General features: G+C 48.5%; 1 protein-coding gene across 1 annotated transcript in view; it reads right to left on the bottom strand.

The window, feature by feature from the left end:
* Itga11 (integrin subunit alpha 11) overlaps positions 1-18,338 on the bottom strand; it is a 108,706-nt gene that overhangs the window by 88,567 nt on the left and 1,801 nt on the right. Inside the window, exon 2 of the mRNA NM_001413793.1 lies at positions 3,550-3,661. Coding sequence (NP_001400722.1) covers positions 3,550-3,661 — 112 coding nt within the window. The remainder of the gene's footprint in view (positions 1-3,549; positions 3,662-18,338) is intronic.

Here is an 18,338-nt window from a genome sequence, read left to right as displayed (position 1 = left end):
CAAGAAAGGGGCCTAATCAAGCGGAATACTTACTTGTTGATAACATTAAAAACAAAAGAAAAAATGGTGCCAGGGAGCTAGGGATCCAGCCCAGTTGGTAGAGTGCTTGTGTAGCACACACAAGCCCTAGGTTTGATTTCCAGTACCAGTTCCAAACACGGTGGGACATGCCTGCAGTCCTAGGACTCAGGAAGTGGAGGTGGGGGACAGGCCATTCTTATATATAACAAATTTGAGGCCAGCCGACGAGGCTGTGTGAGACCCTGTCTAGAAAGGAAAAGAAGCCAGCCAAACACACACACCAAACAAAACCTCAGCAAACTGGAAATAGAAGAAATACTTCTGTAGTCTGGTGGCATCTACAACTTACACATGAGTAAAGCACAGACACCATCCTAGTCCACCATTCTGTGCTCAGACATGCTCCGTGAAAAGCCACCGTGTCTAATCAGCCTTGACCCGGCAGCTCTAGGCTCTGCAACAAGGCAGAAAATAAACAGATTGGGCAAGGGTCAGTAAAACCCCAAATCCAGGGGCTATGGAGGTAGGAAAGAAGCAGCAGAGTGATCATGTGGGGTGACCTAAAGAGCCACAGGCAAGGACAGGATGAGCGGCTCGGTGTGCGAAGATGCTTGCCACACAGGACTGGCCGTTCAAGTTGGACGTCAGAACTCACTTCAAAGTGGAAGGAACGAGCTGACCCCCCTCAAAGTTGTCTTCTCACCTCTGCACATGGTTGTGGCATGTCTCCAATAACACAACAACAGCAACAGCCACAACAACAGCAACAGCAACAACAACAGCAGCAGCAGCAGCAGCAGCAGCAGCAACAACAACAACAACATAATAATAATAAATTTATAAAAAGGATCTACCAAGCTAACCAAGTTATTAGAAATGATAAAAGATTCAGTAAAGTTGTGAGATACAATGTACACAAAGATCAATGGCAGTCTTCTGTAGCAGCATGACTAGAAAACAAAAGCATCTCATTTCTAGCAGCTTAAAGTACAAATGTGTAGATATTAGCGTAATTAGCAATGGTTAAGACTTTTACATTGAAAACTATGAGGAAAATTTTAAAAATAAATAAGTTAAGGGATCGGGACATTTGCTATTATAATGATTTCACTTATTCTCAAAGTTACCCATACGTTTAGTATTGCTATAGTCAAAATATCAGCAAATGTCACTGGAGGAAAGTTGGCAGAAGGAAGAACACAGAGCTTAAAGATAGATGGAACAGGGGTTGGGGATTTAGCTCAGCGGTAGAGCGCTTGCCTAGCAAGCGCAAGGCCCTGGGTTCAGTCCCCAGCTCCGAAAAAGAGAAAAAAAATTAAAAAAAATTAAAAGATAGATGGAACAATCTTACCCAAAATGAACAAATGCAGAGAATTCACATGCCCGAGTTCAAAATTTATTTTTTGAGACAGTCTTATGTTACCCAGGCCAGTCTCAAGCTTGCTTATGTAGCTGAGGATGCCCTCGAGTTCGTGATCTTCCTACCTTTGCCCCCAATGCTGGAATTACAATGTGCACCACCACTCCTGGTTTCGGCGGCGCTGGGAACTGAACCCAGGGCTTTGTGCACAGTGGGCCAGCACTGTACCAACTGAGTACATTTCCAGTTCCAGACAGAAGCTGCTGCTTTACTGATACAAGTTTAGATAAAGAGATAAAGGACACAAGACCTGACCGGAAACTTCATTAAATACAATGTCAGGATGCCCACCAACTTTATGAACTGGTTATGCAAGGCACAGCACCAGCACAGTGGGAGTGATTACAATTAAAATGATACTACCGTGTGTTAGTGGGATGACTGGGGCTCTCTTACTTTATTAGAGAGTTTAAATAGTAAACCACTTTGAGGGGAAAAAATGCTTGGCAGATCCTCGTAATGTCAGTTATTTACCTACCCTTTATCTCTGCAACCTCAACCACCTTGGCACGCCAAGCAAAGGATGATGAATGCTCATTAAAAGACACGCCTAGCAGCAGAAGGAGGAGAGCAATGGCTCCATGTGAGCAGCCCACATTTGAAATAATTCCAGAATCCATCAGTAGCAGTATAGATCAAGAGTGACATAGGGATACCACGGAACTCCACAAGCAGTGAAAAGGCCTGCGGTGAAATGCTCAGGACCATGTGATAACCTGCACAGGCACGGTTTTGAATTTAAAAAGCCAGGTGGAAATGAGTGCCTGCAAAATGACATCATCACCACATGCATGCACATGCATGTGTACACACAGTCATGGCTATCTGGAGGGGTGCTGACTCGGGAGGGGCACAAATGATCCTTTCGGGTGCTTGTGTGGTGTACGTCTACACTGGGAACTGACTGTTTGCATGCAGATGGGTAAAAACTTCACTGCATACCCAAGTTAATCACAGCACTATGTAAGCGAGACCTAAACAGAAAGATAAATAAGACAAAGAAGGAAGAGAGAATGGAGATATAGGGAGTAGGAAGAGGGGAGGGAGAAGAGGAGGTGGGAAAAGAGGAGGGGGAGGACAGGGACATGGAGGAAAAGTAGGAAGAGGAGGAGGAAGGAGGAAGAGAAAGAGGTGGAGAAGGGAGAGGTGGAGGAGAATGGAGAGGAAGAGCAAAAGGTAGCAGTGGAAGGGGAGGAAGGATAAAAGGAAGAGGGTTGTCTGGATTGGGAGACAGACACAGCAGGGGTGCAGGAGAAGGGGTCACAGGAGGACGGAGAGTCTACAGGAAGGTCGAGAGAGAGAACCGAGCAGTGAATGGTGTCATTTGGAGTGCTGAGCAGAAGAAAGGGAGGGGAGTAGAAAGGTCAGAGGTGAGAGGGCAGGCAGGGGTCAGATTGGGAAGAGCAGGTGTGGGGCATCTGTGGCCAGCATTCACTGGGAAGGCTCTGAGAGTATCTGAAAGGCTAAGTACTGCTAGCAGCTGAGCCGGCAGTGAGAATGATTGCATGAACTGTGCGGGTGTGTGAGGAACATGCTTGGGGGCAATGGAAACGTCCCTATGCTGACTGCTGGGGACGGTCAGGCAACCCAGTAAACTTAGTAAAATCACCAATGATTTGTACCCTTCTCACGATTAGATTATATGATTGAGTAGGCAAAGTTACTAAAATTCAGAGGTTAAAGCTTCCCCTCCTTCCTCAGCCTCCAACCCGCTGTCTCTATCTTATGAGCAACCTCACCCCCACCTTCAGATACCCTGCCACCCTCTGCGCTCTAAGCAGATGAAGGTAGAGTTACCATCTCACGGTCCAGGCACCAAGGTTCTGAGGTGCCTCATCAGTGGCTCCCAGTGCCTGTTCCCTCTGTCATATAACCTGGAAACCCCACCCCCATTTCACAGATGAGGCAATGAGAAGCCCGTGACATTCGATGTTCAGGTCTCATGTATGCAGCCTACGGGATTTTGACCTGGTGGGATGGAGAGTTGATTCATAGGAATCAGAAAGCCTGGGAGAGCCCATCTGGGCAGCTGGTTGGCTGGACAGTAGGACAGCAGGCATTGGTATGACATAGCCCTGGGCTAGGTGGCCCCCAGATCTGTCACTCACCACTTCTTGCCACTGATATCGTGCTGCTGTACTGTGTAGCCAAAGAAAGCAGCACTGGGACCAGCGATGACCCGGGGATTCCTGGTATCCATGTTGAAGGTGTCCGTGAATCCTGTGTGGGCGCAGAAAAGAGAAACGGGTGAGTCTGCAGGGTACAGGTACTCCCTAGGGGTGTGTCTGGGCCCGCTGGCTGCACATCTGCCTCGGAGAGGCTGGGCTGTGAAGCAGGTGGGGGCCCTTGTCTTGGAGGAGTCCTTGTGTGAGGTGATCGACTAGTCTCTAGGAGAACCCACAGTCTGACGGGAAAGGTACAAGAAGACCCTACCTGAGAAGATAACAGTTTCAACAGAGGACCATCTCTCTCATTGCTGGCACCTCAGCACTTGAGCCAAGGTCTTGCTAACACATAGTGGCTGACTGAATAGCTAGAGACCAGGATTCTGGCAACGCCCACTACTTTTATGTTGAACCGTAGATTTCATAACCAGCCCTATGAGATGGACATCAGCACCTCTATGAGCTTAATCTGTGGGAACTTGCTCAGCAGGCAAGTTGGGGACAGGATCAAAGAGCTTGGGTCATCCTCTTTAAGGGCCAGACTTGGAGGACTGAGGAGCAAGAAGGCTGTATCAACCCAAAGAGGGTCTCCCTCTGCACCTCAGGTCTCACCCTAGGGTCAGATCACGGTGTCCTTCATGGAGTTCTGTCTAGAACTGTCTGCCCCTTCCCCCTGCCACCCTCACCCAGTCTCTTTGGGGAAGAGAGGAATAAATCTTGGCCACAGGAAAGAGACATTTAAGTTACCAGAATCCAGTTACAGCATTCATTACCCAAACCAAACTAACCAGAGGGTGGATTTTCTAAGAACAACGTTGAGCCTGTCCCCCTGACCTTGGCTTTCACCAATCTCTGGTCGTTCTGAAATCCATGGCTTTCTTTCCCTGGTGGTGATGTGGGGGTGAGTATACCCTTCTCAAGGATTATTGACCTCAGATTCAAACAAAACAAAAATGTTTCTGATGAGACTCAGTAGGCTGGCTACAGGGATGTCAGGGAGGCTGGCTGGGCAGTGTGCCACTCTTCTGCCCCAAGTCTGGTGACAGAAGGAGAATCCACAGTTCCTTGATGATTCTCACTCTGTGACCGATGGCAGTCCTGTTCTTTTTTCAGATTCTTATTTGGCTTTTGAAAACGACCCATTGGTCCCAAGGAATCAGAGCCGCAGACTCACGCTTGAATGTCACTTGGTAGACCAGTTCTCTAATCCACTTGGTGGAGACTAGGGTGGAGCTGCTACCTCCCATCAGGTCTCCAGGGCTGAGGGTTATGGCCCAGTGTGACCCTGGCTGCTGTCAGCTCAGTGCTCCGAGATGGCGTAAGGAACATGTGCTAGGTGTCCACAGTTTCTTACCAGCTCACCTTGCTCTCCCAAATAGCTTCCCAGGGATTTTAGGAGAGGGTGCCCACCATCTCCGGTGAGAGTCAAGGGATTGGCTTGGTTGGCAAAGTGCTTGCTGTGCAAGGTTCAGAGGCAGATGTCGATAGTGAGTGATCTCCTGTCAGGTCTAAGATACTTCTGTACAGCACGAGGATTCTTGCAAAGCACTTTGGGAGCTGTTCTTACTGGGTTTAAGACCCTTGATGAAAGTGAGCAAAGTAAGCAACATAAGAGTGGGGTTTCCCCAAAGTTGCCAGCCTTTCTTCGTGCCCCTCTTTATTCTGTGTGTGTGTGTGCATATATGCATACATGTATGCATGCATGTACATATGTATCAATGCATATGTGTACATATGTGTGAGTGCATGTAGAGGTCATATGTTGTTTTGCACTTGCCTTCTCCCTTTGGTTTAAGACAGAGCCTCTCATTGGCCTGACATTTCACCAGCTAGGCTGCAGTAGCTGGCCAGTGAGCCGTATGCATCTGCCTGTCTTTCCCATCTTGCCATCACTAGGATTGCAAACACACACCACTGGTGTATTGTAGGATTACAATCACACACGGCTTCTGGGGATTCAAACTCAGGTTCTCATGCTCGTGAGGCAAATCCTTTACCAACAGAGCCGGTTCACCTGCTTATTCTCTACCTCTTCTTTGGTGTGACTTTTTCTACAAATCTTCGCTTCAGAAAAATGTCTGCTCGGGATCTATTCTGGGGGTTGGAATGCTTGGCTGCTAAGATACAAGGTCGTCAGAGTCCTCAGCCGCAGTGAGTGGGCCAACAGGCTTGTTTGTAAGTCAGTAGAGTCTGAAGAGATGCCAAGAGAAGTGTGGATAGGGTGGGGCGATCTGAGTTCTAATCTCGGCTTTGTTATACTTTGTCTGTCTTTCTGTCCATGGAGACTATTTCTGCTTCTCTATGCCTTCAGTACTGTGAAGTGAGCGGGTTCAGCCCCACATCATAGGTGCATCTCCACATATATCAGTGGTTCTCTGGGGGAGACACAGCTGACTTCCAGTTGTCAGCGCATAAGCATCTGCCCTGAATCTCTGCAAACAATTGAGAATTGGAGACCAGGCAGCCGGGAAGAATGCAAGCTCATCTGAGTGTTGGCTAAACACATCTGGGAAGGGAAATCTCCAGGCAAAAAATGATAATATTTTGCATTCCCAAGCCAAGGGGAAGAATTAAGGGAAACCATCAGCTCCCACTCTGCACTATCCAGGCTTGGCTGTCCTCCACGTGTTTGCACCATGAAGACTTGGCCACAGACCGGAGCTTCTGAACACATCAGACACCAGAAAGATGGAGCATTGGTGGGTGACCAGGGAGAGCAGTCCTCTTTCCATATAAATCCTAGCTTCATCCCCAGAGCTAGATGGTGCTACTTAACCCTCAGTGAGTTCCAGAACAAGAGAGAGCAGGGCATCCCTGTGATGGTTCATACTGATTACTAACCTGATAGGATCTAGAACCATCTAAATCTCTGGATGTAAGGGATTATCTAGGTTATCACGATTGAGGTAGGAAGTTGCGCTCTAAATGTGGGTGGCACCATTCCCTAGGCTGGCATTCTGAACCACGTGAAAAGGAGAGAATGAGTACCAGGATTCATTGCACTCTACCTCCTGATTGTGGATACAGTATGACCAGCTGCTACAGGCTCCTGCCCCATGGCGTACTGTACCCTCACACTGTGAGTGAGAATAAACTAGCTCTGGGCACCAGTCTCCTATCAGCCTAACCATTTCCAGTCCTGATGAAGTTGTTCTTCTTGAGTACTTTGTGGAAATAACAAGTCACCATTACAGTCTCCACCAGAACTCTCAACATCCTACAGCTGCCTACGAGGTTCCCTCAGGACCGTGTAGTGCTGGACTGGCTAAGGAGTCTCTACACATCTTTAGGGATGTGGCCATCTAGAGGGGGTGGGAAACAGTGATGGCTGGAGAGCAAGTGTCAAGGTCAAAGGCCCAGGAGTGGACTTCTGACTGAAACAGCTCCTTACAGGGCTGAGAGAAGGGTGTATGGGTACAGAATGGACAGCTCTTATGAGCTGAGATTGCTGTAGGAAGAGCGAGGCTGAGTGTAAGGAGTCTCTTCCCTGCTTTTACTGTTACTGGCTGTGTGGTCTTAAAGAAGCTATCAGGTCTCTCTGGGCACCATCAGGCTAACCATTTCCAGTTCTGATGATGTCCTGACTCTGTGTCCTCATTTCCATATCATTCATCAGAGAAGAGGAGCTTGCAGAACAGCCCTGGGAGCACCCCTGTTGGGGAGCCCTCCGGGAGGGCAGCACCCCGTGGGGGAGTACCCCATGGGCAGACTGGTGGCTTTCCCCAGGAGTCTCCAGGGGTGTTACTTCTTTGCTAGCACTTGAGTCCGACACAAGTGTCCCTCAGCTTTAGGGCTCCTGTGAAGGTGAACTGTACCCTCACCTCTGTGAGTGATTCAGCACCTAGCCTGGCCTGCTTGCTGTTAGAGTCAGGGGTGCAATGGAGACAGGTAGGGATGGTGTTGGCTTTGTGACAGCAAGTTCCTTCTTACCACAGGTTTTCTGTTCTATACAGTAAACTTGCCCATACTTGGGTCTTCCCAGGGGAGACACGAGCCTTTGTTTATTCTTGCAAAGTCCACCTTACACTTTCTACTTCAGTTAACTCAACAGTGTCACACTTCTTTAGCCAACAGTGCCTTTAGGGACCTCCAACCTCTGGCTCACTGTGCATTCTCCTTTGAAGGCAACATCATGGGGCCCGTCGTCTAACTTTATATTCCTCCAGCCATTGGTATCAGTGGCCAGTCACCATGTACTCTTTCTCTTTCTTCCTTTTTTAAAAAAAGGTTTATTTATTTATTTTATGCATATAAGTAACTGTGGCTGTCTTCAGACGCACCAGAAGAGGGCATCAGATCCCATTACAGATGGTTGTGAGCCACCATGTGGTTGCTGGGAATTGAACTCAGGACCTCTGGAAGAGCAGCCAGTGCTCCTAACCACTGAGCCACCTCTCCAGCCCTCTCTTTTCATGTCCCCTCCTTCCTTCTATTCTCCCACCCCACCCTCCTCCTCTTCCTACTCCTTCTTCTCCCTCTTCTCCTGTTGAGAAGCAGGACAGAGGTCTTTCTTTGGGTAGGGCTTGTATAGGTTTCCTTCCCTTAGGCAGGTGCAGAATTCCATGCTCTAATAGAAATTGGGCTGTGTGCATGTGTGTGAACAGAATCAGGGGATTGGAATAAGATGGGGGGATGATACACAGAAAAAGAAATGTCTTCTTCCAATTAAGTTCCGGGAAAAGGGTGAGGCTTAAGGGAGGAGGGTGTCTGGGTCAGTGCTGGGGGTAACCAGAGAATGGATGAGGGGGCTTAAGCTGAGGGGGAGGCTTCGTTGGAAAGGCGTTGCCTCTTGCACCTTGTATGAGCAACACCCCTGGCTCTAGAGGAATCCTTAGGGACATTATCTCATTTGGGAAGCAGCAGGTCCCCAGGCCACACCCTTGCTGCTTCTGGCAGTCAGCATGCTTCTGGCCCTGAGCATGCCAGCAGGAAGTAGCAAATCCTGGTCCCTGGCTCTATATGGACTCTGTATGAGTTCCTAACGTGGAAAAAGACACACCAGGTGTCTGAACACTCCCTCTCACAAATAATGAGAGGCTGGCCCTCCTCACTCCAGAGTTGACAGGGCCTGCTTTGAGAGTCTGGAAGACTCTGAGGGTCTGACAGAAGCTGGGAGGAGTGGAGATTGAGCACACTGAGGGCATCACATGGCCCACTCACCACATGCTCCTTCAGGGAGTTTCAGAGAAGGGTCACAAGAAGGCTATTCCCCTGCCTCTGTCCTTCCTCAGCTTCCCATCTTAGCAAATGCTTACCTTCAGTCTGCCCATTCTCTTAGGGCCACAGTCTTGCTAGAGCGACTGCTTGCTATAGCCAATATGATCTCCTGCAGCTCTCTAAAGCTCTTACAGACCTACACGAGGAAGACTTTTCAGGATGGGAAACAGCTAGGTGGAGGCTGGGCAGCCTGGGTGGAACTGAGATGCCTTTACCTGGGCTATGGAGAGCAGGAGTTTGCAGGCCAGGTGGACTGGTGGGGGTTGGGGGGCAGGAGAAACACCCAGAGAGGCAGCAGAGAGGGAAGGGCCACCACAGCCCAGTCCATTTGGGGTAAGTCAGGAGTTTGGCAATGTGCTAGTTAAGCAGATTTCAAACTCATAGAAAACAGGCCTGGAGATTGGAAGTGGCAAACAGCATGCTGTAGTTGGCTGTAATTAACATGGTTTTCCCTCTCCACCCCAGAGAGCTGCCTGATCCCTGCAGAGGACACACACATGACCCCTGTCTGATGCCTGCAGAAGACACATGCATGGCCCCTTCAAGAATAAGGGCCACAGATGAATGGAGGTCATGGTATCCTTCTTTCTGTCTTTTTTTTTTACATTGTAATTTTTGTCATTTTATTATTATATCATGACTATAAGGTGTCTTTCTTTCTTACTGCCACGTCTCCTCCTCTCTGGGTCGGGATTTGGTCAGGACAGAACTCCATCTACAAGCTTCCAGAGCACCATGAAGAATACTGTAGTTCCATGCTCCCCTCTTCACACAGTGAGTGATCCAAAACAAAAACAAAGACTAAAGCCAGACTCGATCTGTAACTTTCTTGCTTAAAATCTTCTGGAACCCCAACTAGTACTCTTCACAGACACACAGACACACAGACACACAGACATACACAGACACACACAGACACACACATACAATTCACACAGACACATAGACACACGCGCAATACACACAGACACACACACATATAATACACACAGACAGACACACACACAGACACACAGACACACACACAGACAAACACACAGACACACACACAGACAGACTGCACGTGGATTGCAGACCATTCATTCCCTAGGGCCTTTGGGTACTGCAAGGTCTGACCTTTTCTAATTGTAGTCTGTCCTCCAGTCACAGATTTAGTGCTTCACACACCCAACTCCTTCCACCTGGAAACTGTTCTTTTTACCTGGGACAATCTTCCTCAAGGTAACACTGCCCCCATCTCTTTCCATCTCTCTTTGTCTCTTTCTCTCTGTCTTTGTCTCTTTCTGTCTGTCTCTGTTTGTCTTTGTATGTATATGTGCGTTTAGTGTACTGGTGTGTGTGTGCCTGAGTGTATGTGGAGGCTAGAGTGCAGCCTTAAATGCCCTTCCTTAGATGCTATACACCTTGCCTTTTGACAAGGGTCTCTCACCGACTAGGCTAGGCTGCTGCTAGGCAATCCTGGGATCCACCTGTTACTGGCTCACCAGATCTAGGATTACAAGTATGTATGCCCTGGCTACTGGCTTGTAGAAATCAAATTGAAGCCTTCATAGTCACAAGGTAATGTTTCACTAACGAAGCCACCTCATCTCCTTCAGCAAGCATTTACTGAGCCATGCTCCAAGCAAGCACTTGTCTAATTGAGCCGTGCTCCGAGCAAGCACTTCTCTGACTGAGCCGTGCTCCAAGCAAGCACTTGTCTAACTGAGCCGTGCTCCAAGCAAGCACTTGTCTAACTGAGCCGTGCTCCGAGCAAGCACTTCTCTGACTGAGTCATCTGCCAGCCCCTTTCCATGAGATGTTTGCTCCTCCGGTGGCTTCTTCTCAACACCAAGTTTAAATGCCAAGCCTCTGAGATTTTTTTTGACCATCTTATGAAGAACCCATTTTTCTCCCTCATAGCATCTTCTTTACTTCCTTACCAGTCAAAAATGGCTGCAGTTCTCTAAGGAGTTTATCATACTCAAGTTCACATTTAGTCATGATGCATTAGGAGTTTTAAAACTGACCAGGGTGGGAAGACTTATACCAGGGTAATTAACACCTTCTTCAAATAAAGATTCTACTCCAGGGCTGGGGAGGCAGCCCCCTCAGTAAAGCATTTGCCTCATAAACCTGAGTATCTTAGTTTAGACCCACAAAAATCATGAGAAAAAAAGCCAGGTGCTATGGTGCTCGCCTGCTCTGGGAGGCAGAGACCTGCAAACTTGTAGATCAGCTAGCCAAGTTCCAGGCCAATGAGAGACCCTGTCTCAGTCACGGCAGAAGGTGCCTGAGGACTGACATGCAAGGTTGGCCTCCACACGTGCCATGCATTCACCACATCAATGCCCTCAGCTGCACACACACACACACACACACACACACACACACACACACACACACACACACACATTCCATTTCATCCCAAGAGACAAAATTAACTGTAAACATTTCACAGCTTCACAGCTCAGAGCTGGAAGGGACTCTGTCCTTTCTCCTTTCTCCTGAGCACCCAGGACAATGCTTAGCACACAGTAAGTGATTGTTTGAGGAGAATGAAAGCAAGGATACACTTGTGAGACGCTAACCTGCCGATAGAGGTTACCGGGGCTATCATAGCTACAACCTTAGGGTAGGGAGAAGCTTAGAGTGGTGAATTGGGCCCCGGAAGTCTTAGCTCTATTCCCAGTGGGGCTCTTTGTCTTGGTCCTCAATTTCCTTTCCTGAAAAGGTTATGTGCTGGACTAAGAGGCTGATCTCTAAGTCCTAGCATAGGGTTTAAAGAAACCCCTGCACTCTCACTCTGTGTCTCCACTCCTGAGGTCACTATGTAGCACAGCTGCCCGGTGCTGTTTGCACAGATGTAAGCGGGACAGCAGCCACCTCAACAGCTGCCCTGTGACCCCCTTTCCCTGACATACTAACCAGCCCTGAGAGCTTGGTTTGGTTTCCAGTTCCTGGGCTTGGGTCTCATTTGCCTTGGGTGTGTAAATAAAAAGATCTGTGCATCCAAGATTAGCCTCAGTCAGGGAAGTGGGCAAACCCGGGCAAACAGCAGAGCAAAGCTGGAAATGTGCAATTTGTGGCAGGGTTTTCCCTGGGATAAGAGGAAGGAGGTAATGAGGGCTGCCGGCCACCCTGATCTGGTTCTTTGAATGTCAACTAAAAAAAGGAGTTGTGGGGGGCCCTTCCCTTCCAAGCCAGCAGGCTCACCCTGCAGTGGATGCCCACACCCATCTAGAAAGATCTCCAGCTGCATAGGGCTCAACGTAGGCCCACTAGATGCCACTGGCTTGCTTGCTGGGAATGGGAGACTTCGAAGAGGGAAGTTTTGACTGCTTGAGGCTCACGCGCATGTCCTTCTGGGTTTGGGTGTGGGTTAGGGGTTTTGTTTGTTTGTTTGTTTGTTTTTGTTTTTGTTTTGAGGCAGGGTTTCTCTGTATAACAACGTTGGCTGCCCTGGAACTTGTTTTGTAGATGAGTCTGGACTGGAACTCAAAGAGATCCACCTGCCTCTGCTCCCTGAGTACTGGGAATGGGTCAGATTTTTTTGTTTGTTTGTTTTTTGTGGTTGCAAAACCATCTCTATTTTCCCTCTGTACTTTCTCATGAATCATCTGTTGTCATGGAAACAGAGGACTGCCTGGTGAACAGAAGTATCTTGACACCAGAACGAACAATGCATGCCAAGGGCGGGATACCTGTCTGGGATGCTCAGACTATGAAGGTCTTGTTGTTAAGCATCGAGGGGCAAGGGATGATCTTGGAACCCAGAATTCCTCACCAATGTGGGGAAGATCGATGTGTAGCCTATTTCCTGGTGCTAGAAGAAACTATCTTGAAATAGAGTCCCTAAGGATGGATGATAGCTCAGCCAGTAAAGTGTCTGCTGTACAAGCATGAAGGCCTGAGTTCGATCCCCAAGAACACACGATGACAAAAATCTGGATATGGCAAATGTGCACTTGTAAGCCTGGTGCTAGGCATGTGGAGCCAGGTGGAAACAGAGGGCTCAGTGCCCAAACAACCTAAGCTACCAGCAAGCTCTACACCAGTCAAAGACTCTTTCTCCACAAGTTGGGTGGCACCTGAGGAGTAACACCTAAGGCTGTCCCCTGGCCTCTGTGTGTACCTGCACACACAAGAACACACATTGCACCCCGAGGAAAGTGAGAGAAAACGACTGTCCTGACAACTGGGCACCTGCTAGCCTCTCCAGACCTTGGAGACCTGGATGTGGTGGGCACACCCTTGGGCCTAGTACTTGAGAGGTAGAGGCAGGAGGATCAGAAGCTCAAGGTTATCTTTGGCTACTTAGTGCATTCAAGGCTAGCCTGGGCTACATGAGACCCTGGAGAAGAGGAGAAGGGAAGGAGAAATAAAGAGAGGAATGGAAAAAAACAAAAGAAAGCAAAAAGGAAAAAAAACAAAAAAATAAAAATAAAAACCCAAGAAGAAAGTTTCCAAAGATAGTCAATCAGTGCTGAGCTTGGGGTCTGTTTTTCTTGATTGACAGCAGAGGTCTGGCCTTGGGAAAGCCCCTTCTTAGTCAGTTAGAATCAGTCTGTGGAGTTTGGCTGCCTGGATGGAACCCTAGGCTATAGTTTATCACCTAAGTGATCGTGACTAAGTGACTTCACGTCTATATCAGCAAATATGGCTATTGCTACTAGAATTTGCAGAATATCCTACCACTGGCCAATATTGGGCATTGAGTAGTATTTCTGATTTTTTGCACAGAGCCTATAGGGTGGGCATTGTAGTTTCCATTGCACTCTCTAAAAAGAGGACTTTTCAGGGCAGGTCCGAATCCCCACATCTGAGGGCCATGCTCCTGAGAAGGGCTTGGTTGGGTGCAGACTCAGACCTTCCACCTGCACCCAGGTTTCCCATAAGCCACCAGGGACTATTCAGATCAGAGACTGAGGGCTAACCTGGGGTCCATGCTCAGCTTCCCCATCTTCTCAGGTGGAAGATGACATATGCTGCGTTCTGTACTGTATGGATGGCAACTGAATGCGGCAAAAAAACTTCTCTGTTGTCCCCTGTTGCTTGGGGGACAACATTGTCCTGTTATATGCCTGCATGTCCACCACAGGAAAGCAAGGCCTTTTCTGAGCTCCTGAAGCCTCTCAGAGAATGGTAGTGAACAGTGTGGTCCATCCAGTCCAGCTTGTGGTATTTCTGGGCTAGCCTGTGGTGCACCCATTCCCTACTTTCTAAAGTCTTTCTCTCACGGAGCCTCCGTACCCTTCAACAGGCTTCCTTGGCATGCCTACCTGTGACCCTAGACTGCTATCAAACTCTTCTAACCTGGAAACATTCATTTATAGATGGCTGGAAAATTTTATCATTATAAACATCGGTACAACAGTCTGGTGTTTTCGGAAAGGCAAGTTGGGGCTATTTATTAGCCACTGGGATTAGGAGTGAGAGCTAGAAGCTAATTTCACTGCCTCATCTGCTCATTTCTACAACTATTGCTTGCCTACTCTGTTCAGATGCAGTGCTGGACCTTAGAGTATCTAAGGAAACACACTCTTGCTCTCCTTGGATTACACAGTCCATCTCTGTGAGAGTTTGCAGAGAAAGGTACGATCTTAGTGAGCAGTAACTAAAGTTGGGGCCTTGGTGAGATGGGAGCTGGAAAAAGAAGTGAGATAGGGTCCCCAGGGGGGCGTTCGAGGTGCGGTGGTTTGAATGAGTGATGTCTTCCATAGGCTCAGGCATTTGAACACTTGGTCTCCAGTTGGTGTTGCTTTGTGGAGAAAATGGTTACGGAGAGGTACAGCCTTGGAGGAAGTATGTCACTGGCAGGGCCTCACTCTGCTTCCTGTTCACCAAGCTGTGCTGTCTCAGCTGCCCACATCTGCTGGCATGACGGCCGGTTGTTGCCATGCCTCCGCCCAGTCATGGTGGACGGTTATTCTCTGGAGCATAAGCCAAAGAAAACTCTCTCTTAAGTTTCTCTGGTCACAGTGTTTTATCTTAGTACCAGAATAACTAACGCAAAGTAACCAACACTCCTGGGTCAGGGGCTGTGGGACGCTGGGATTAGCTGAAGATAGAGTCAGAAAATCCGGGGTCTACTCCGAGAGAGCCAGGGAGCCCCAGGAGGGTTGGCAGCATGGCCCAAGCTAACCTAGCAGTATCCTCTTGGTTGCAGGGCAGAACAGCATTCAGGACAAGGAAAAAGTCAGGGAGACCTGCTAGATACCCATTACCATGAGCCATGGAGACTTCTTCAAGCCCTTCCTGTGGTAGCCCCCCAGTCTCTGCCTGCCTCCTGGTCTTGGTCCTCTGGAATGACTGATTCAGACACTGAGGGTTTGAAGGGAGGCTTGAGGTCCAGGGTGGTGTGGGACCAGGCTTTAGTGCAGAGGTGGCATGAGGGGCTGGGCTTAAGATGTGTGGGATAGAAGTCAGGCAGGTCCATACTGAAAGGACCAGAGAACATCTGAGTGACAATTTGGTCCTGTTTGGGATGATAGACAGGGCCTATTTCAGGGTCTGCCAGTGCCTCTGTCTCTGGCTGGCTTCACCGTCAGCAGCCAGCACATTCCATGACTGGTGATTGGCTTGCGGTCTGGCCTGACTCTCTCGATGGTTTCTTTTGCTCTTTAAAAGGATTGGAGTTCTCTTTAAGTTTAGGTCATGAATCACTGCTTGTGGCCTGGAAGGGGGTTGGAGGAACACAGCCTCTGTGATGTTGGGTGCTAGAACTCACTCAGTCTGTGAGCCCCTACAGGCAGCTGTGGGACGGTTCCCAATGCAAACACTGGTTCTATCAGCTTCTGAGCTTCTAGCTGAGTTGGCCCTGAGTGCCTCTCCATCCACTTTACAAGGCCCCCCAAATCCAGAGATAACCATAATCAGAAGGATTCCATACTTGGATTCACAGCCTATTTCTTGAAATTTTCAATAGCTTCAAAACAAAAAAAGCCTTGAGTTTGATTTTGCATGGACTACTACAGTTTATATAAAGTAAGTCCTGAATGTATGGTAATTGGGGTGATCCGATTGATGTAACTTTGTCTACATACTATTTATGGCTTTCATAATTTCCACCAATTACTATGAGGGGCTGTGATTTCCAGGAAAAGAACAATTCCAGAAGGAGGAGAGGAAATAAGATAGTTTTGTGGTTCCTTTCCTAGAAAGAAAAAAAGTGAGGGTCCTAAGAGTGCACCAGACAGAGAAGAGGGTGGTGAAGATGGAGAGAGGTCTACAGAGAGCCCCCAGTGGTCTACAGAGAACTCCTAGTGGTCTACAGAGAGCCCCCAGTGGTCTATAGAGAATCCTCAAGTGATCTACAGAGAACCCCTAGTGGTCTACAGAGAACCCCCCACCAGTCTACAGAGAATCATCAATAGTCTACCCAGAACCCCCTGTGGTCTACAGTGATCCCCACAATGGCCTATGGAGAGCTCCCCAGCAGTTTACAGAGATCCCTCAGTGGTCTACAGAGAACCATTTGAATGGCCTTATACTACCTACCTGCCACAGATTTAGAAAACCTACCAAGCCTCATTCCTTGTAATTCTTTGTTCAGTTCCCCCTGGTGGGTGTAGCTAATTAGGTTCTAAATCTAACCCCGGGCCAAGAGACCTGGTCCAGCACCCAAGTGATCCTGGAAAAATCATGGGACCCACTCAACCATGCACCTCAGCTCCCCATGCATCTGAGACACAGCACACCTGGAGTGCTCTTTTTAGAGTGTTGGGTGTGGCACTCTCAGGAGTCCTGGAAGTTCTGCTTAGTTGGGTGATGCTGGGGGAAGAGAGCTAGCTATTACTCTGTTTGGCATCCTGGAGTGTGTTGCCATGGAAACTCACCTACCTTGTTCTACATGCCACAGAGAAAAAACAACAAACAAACAAACAAACAAACAAACCTTCAGCCTATTTTTGAGCAGCGGCATCACCTAAGCCCCAGACAGGGTTTTTCCTCCTTGTAGCATCGGGTTCTCCATCAGAGGCCTGTCAGCCTAGGAGACTGAGGGGCTGGACAGTACCAGAGCCCCTGCTTCACCTGAGGCCTGCCACCAGACCTTAGTTCCTCTGGTTCAAGAAACCACTCAGTTAAAATGTAAATGCCTTGCGGTAGGTAGGACACATCAAATTGTCCTCACTCACCGATTAGCTTATTAGGCCTGAAAACTCTGAGCAGGTTTTGACTGGGGCGGGGTAGGGAGGGAGATAGTGGGTTGTGGGACCACCTGGGCACTCAATGTTGTGGGAACTTGGAGGCAGGCAGGAGATAGAACCCCGGGAGAGGCCGTCTCTTATAAATCACCACCTGGGGACCAAGGCTCACTTTTTAAGAGAACATCCTGCATGAATTAAGGGTGGAAGCTGTGGAGGATGGGTGGAAATCTAGCTCAGTGCTTGCTTAGGATGCACACACACATACACATCCATCCAAACACACACACAAGCACCCATACACCCAAACACACACATCCAAACACACACACACACACAAGCACCCATACATCCAAACACACATACAAACACACACATACACATCCACCCAAACACAGACACAAGCACCCATACACCCAAACACACACACACACACACACACACACACACACATACACATCCACCCAAACACAGACATAAGCACCCATACACCCAAACACACACACACAAACACACACACACATACACATCCACCCAAACATACACACACAAGCACTCATACACCCAAACACACACACACACAAGCACCCACACACCTAAACACACACACACACACGCATACACAAACACACACACACATACACACACACAAACACACACATACACATCCATCCAAACACACACACACAAGCACACACACACCCAAACACACACACGCATACACAAACACACACACATACACACACACACATACACATACACATCCACCCAAACATACACACACAAGCACCCACACACCCAAACACACACACACACAAGCACTCACACACCCAAACACTCACACACACACAAGCACCCACACACCCAAACATACACACACACACAAGCACCCACACACCCAAACACTCACACACGCACAAGCACCCACACACCCAAACACTCACACACACACGCACCCACACACCCAAACACACACACACGCGCACACACACACACACTTGAGCACCATACACAAATTGTCCCTCCTTTATTCTTTAGTCCCTAGAACTATGAACGATGTCATTTTAAGTTCCACTCACTATTCTTTTGGGGCAGGATGGGGGAATCCAGTTCTCCTTCCAGGAAGACCTTACTTGTCTACTGCACACTGAGTCTCTCCTGTCTGAACACACACAGGCCTTAGTTCCTCTGCCTACACTCCCTCACGCCTCAGTTCTTGCTCTACCCTGAGCCACAGCCATGATCCCAGGTGGCAGGGGCACATGAACCCTACCTTCTTGCAAGCAGATGCCTGTCTAGCATTGACAGATATGTTTAATGAGTCCCATGTTCCAAAACCCAAACTGAGCAGCCATAACGCAGAAGTGGTTTTCTCCATATAAAGGGAGC

Source organism: Rattus norvegicus, chromosome 8 (genome assembly GCF_036323735.1).
Source record: "Rattus norvegicus strain BN/NHsdMcwi chromosome 8, GRCr8, whole genome shotgun sequence".
NCBI classification, from domain to species: domain Eukaryota; kingdom Metazoa; phylum Chordata; class Mammalia; order Rodentia; family Muridae; genus Rattus; species Rattus norvegicus.
Note: the sequence above shows the minus strand (reverse complement) of the source record. Positions and strands in the feature narration are given on the sequence as shown.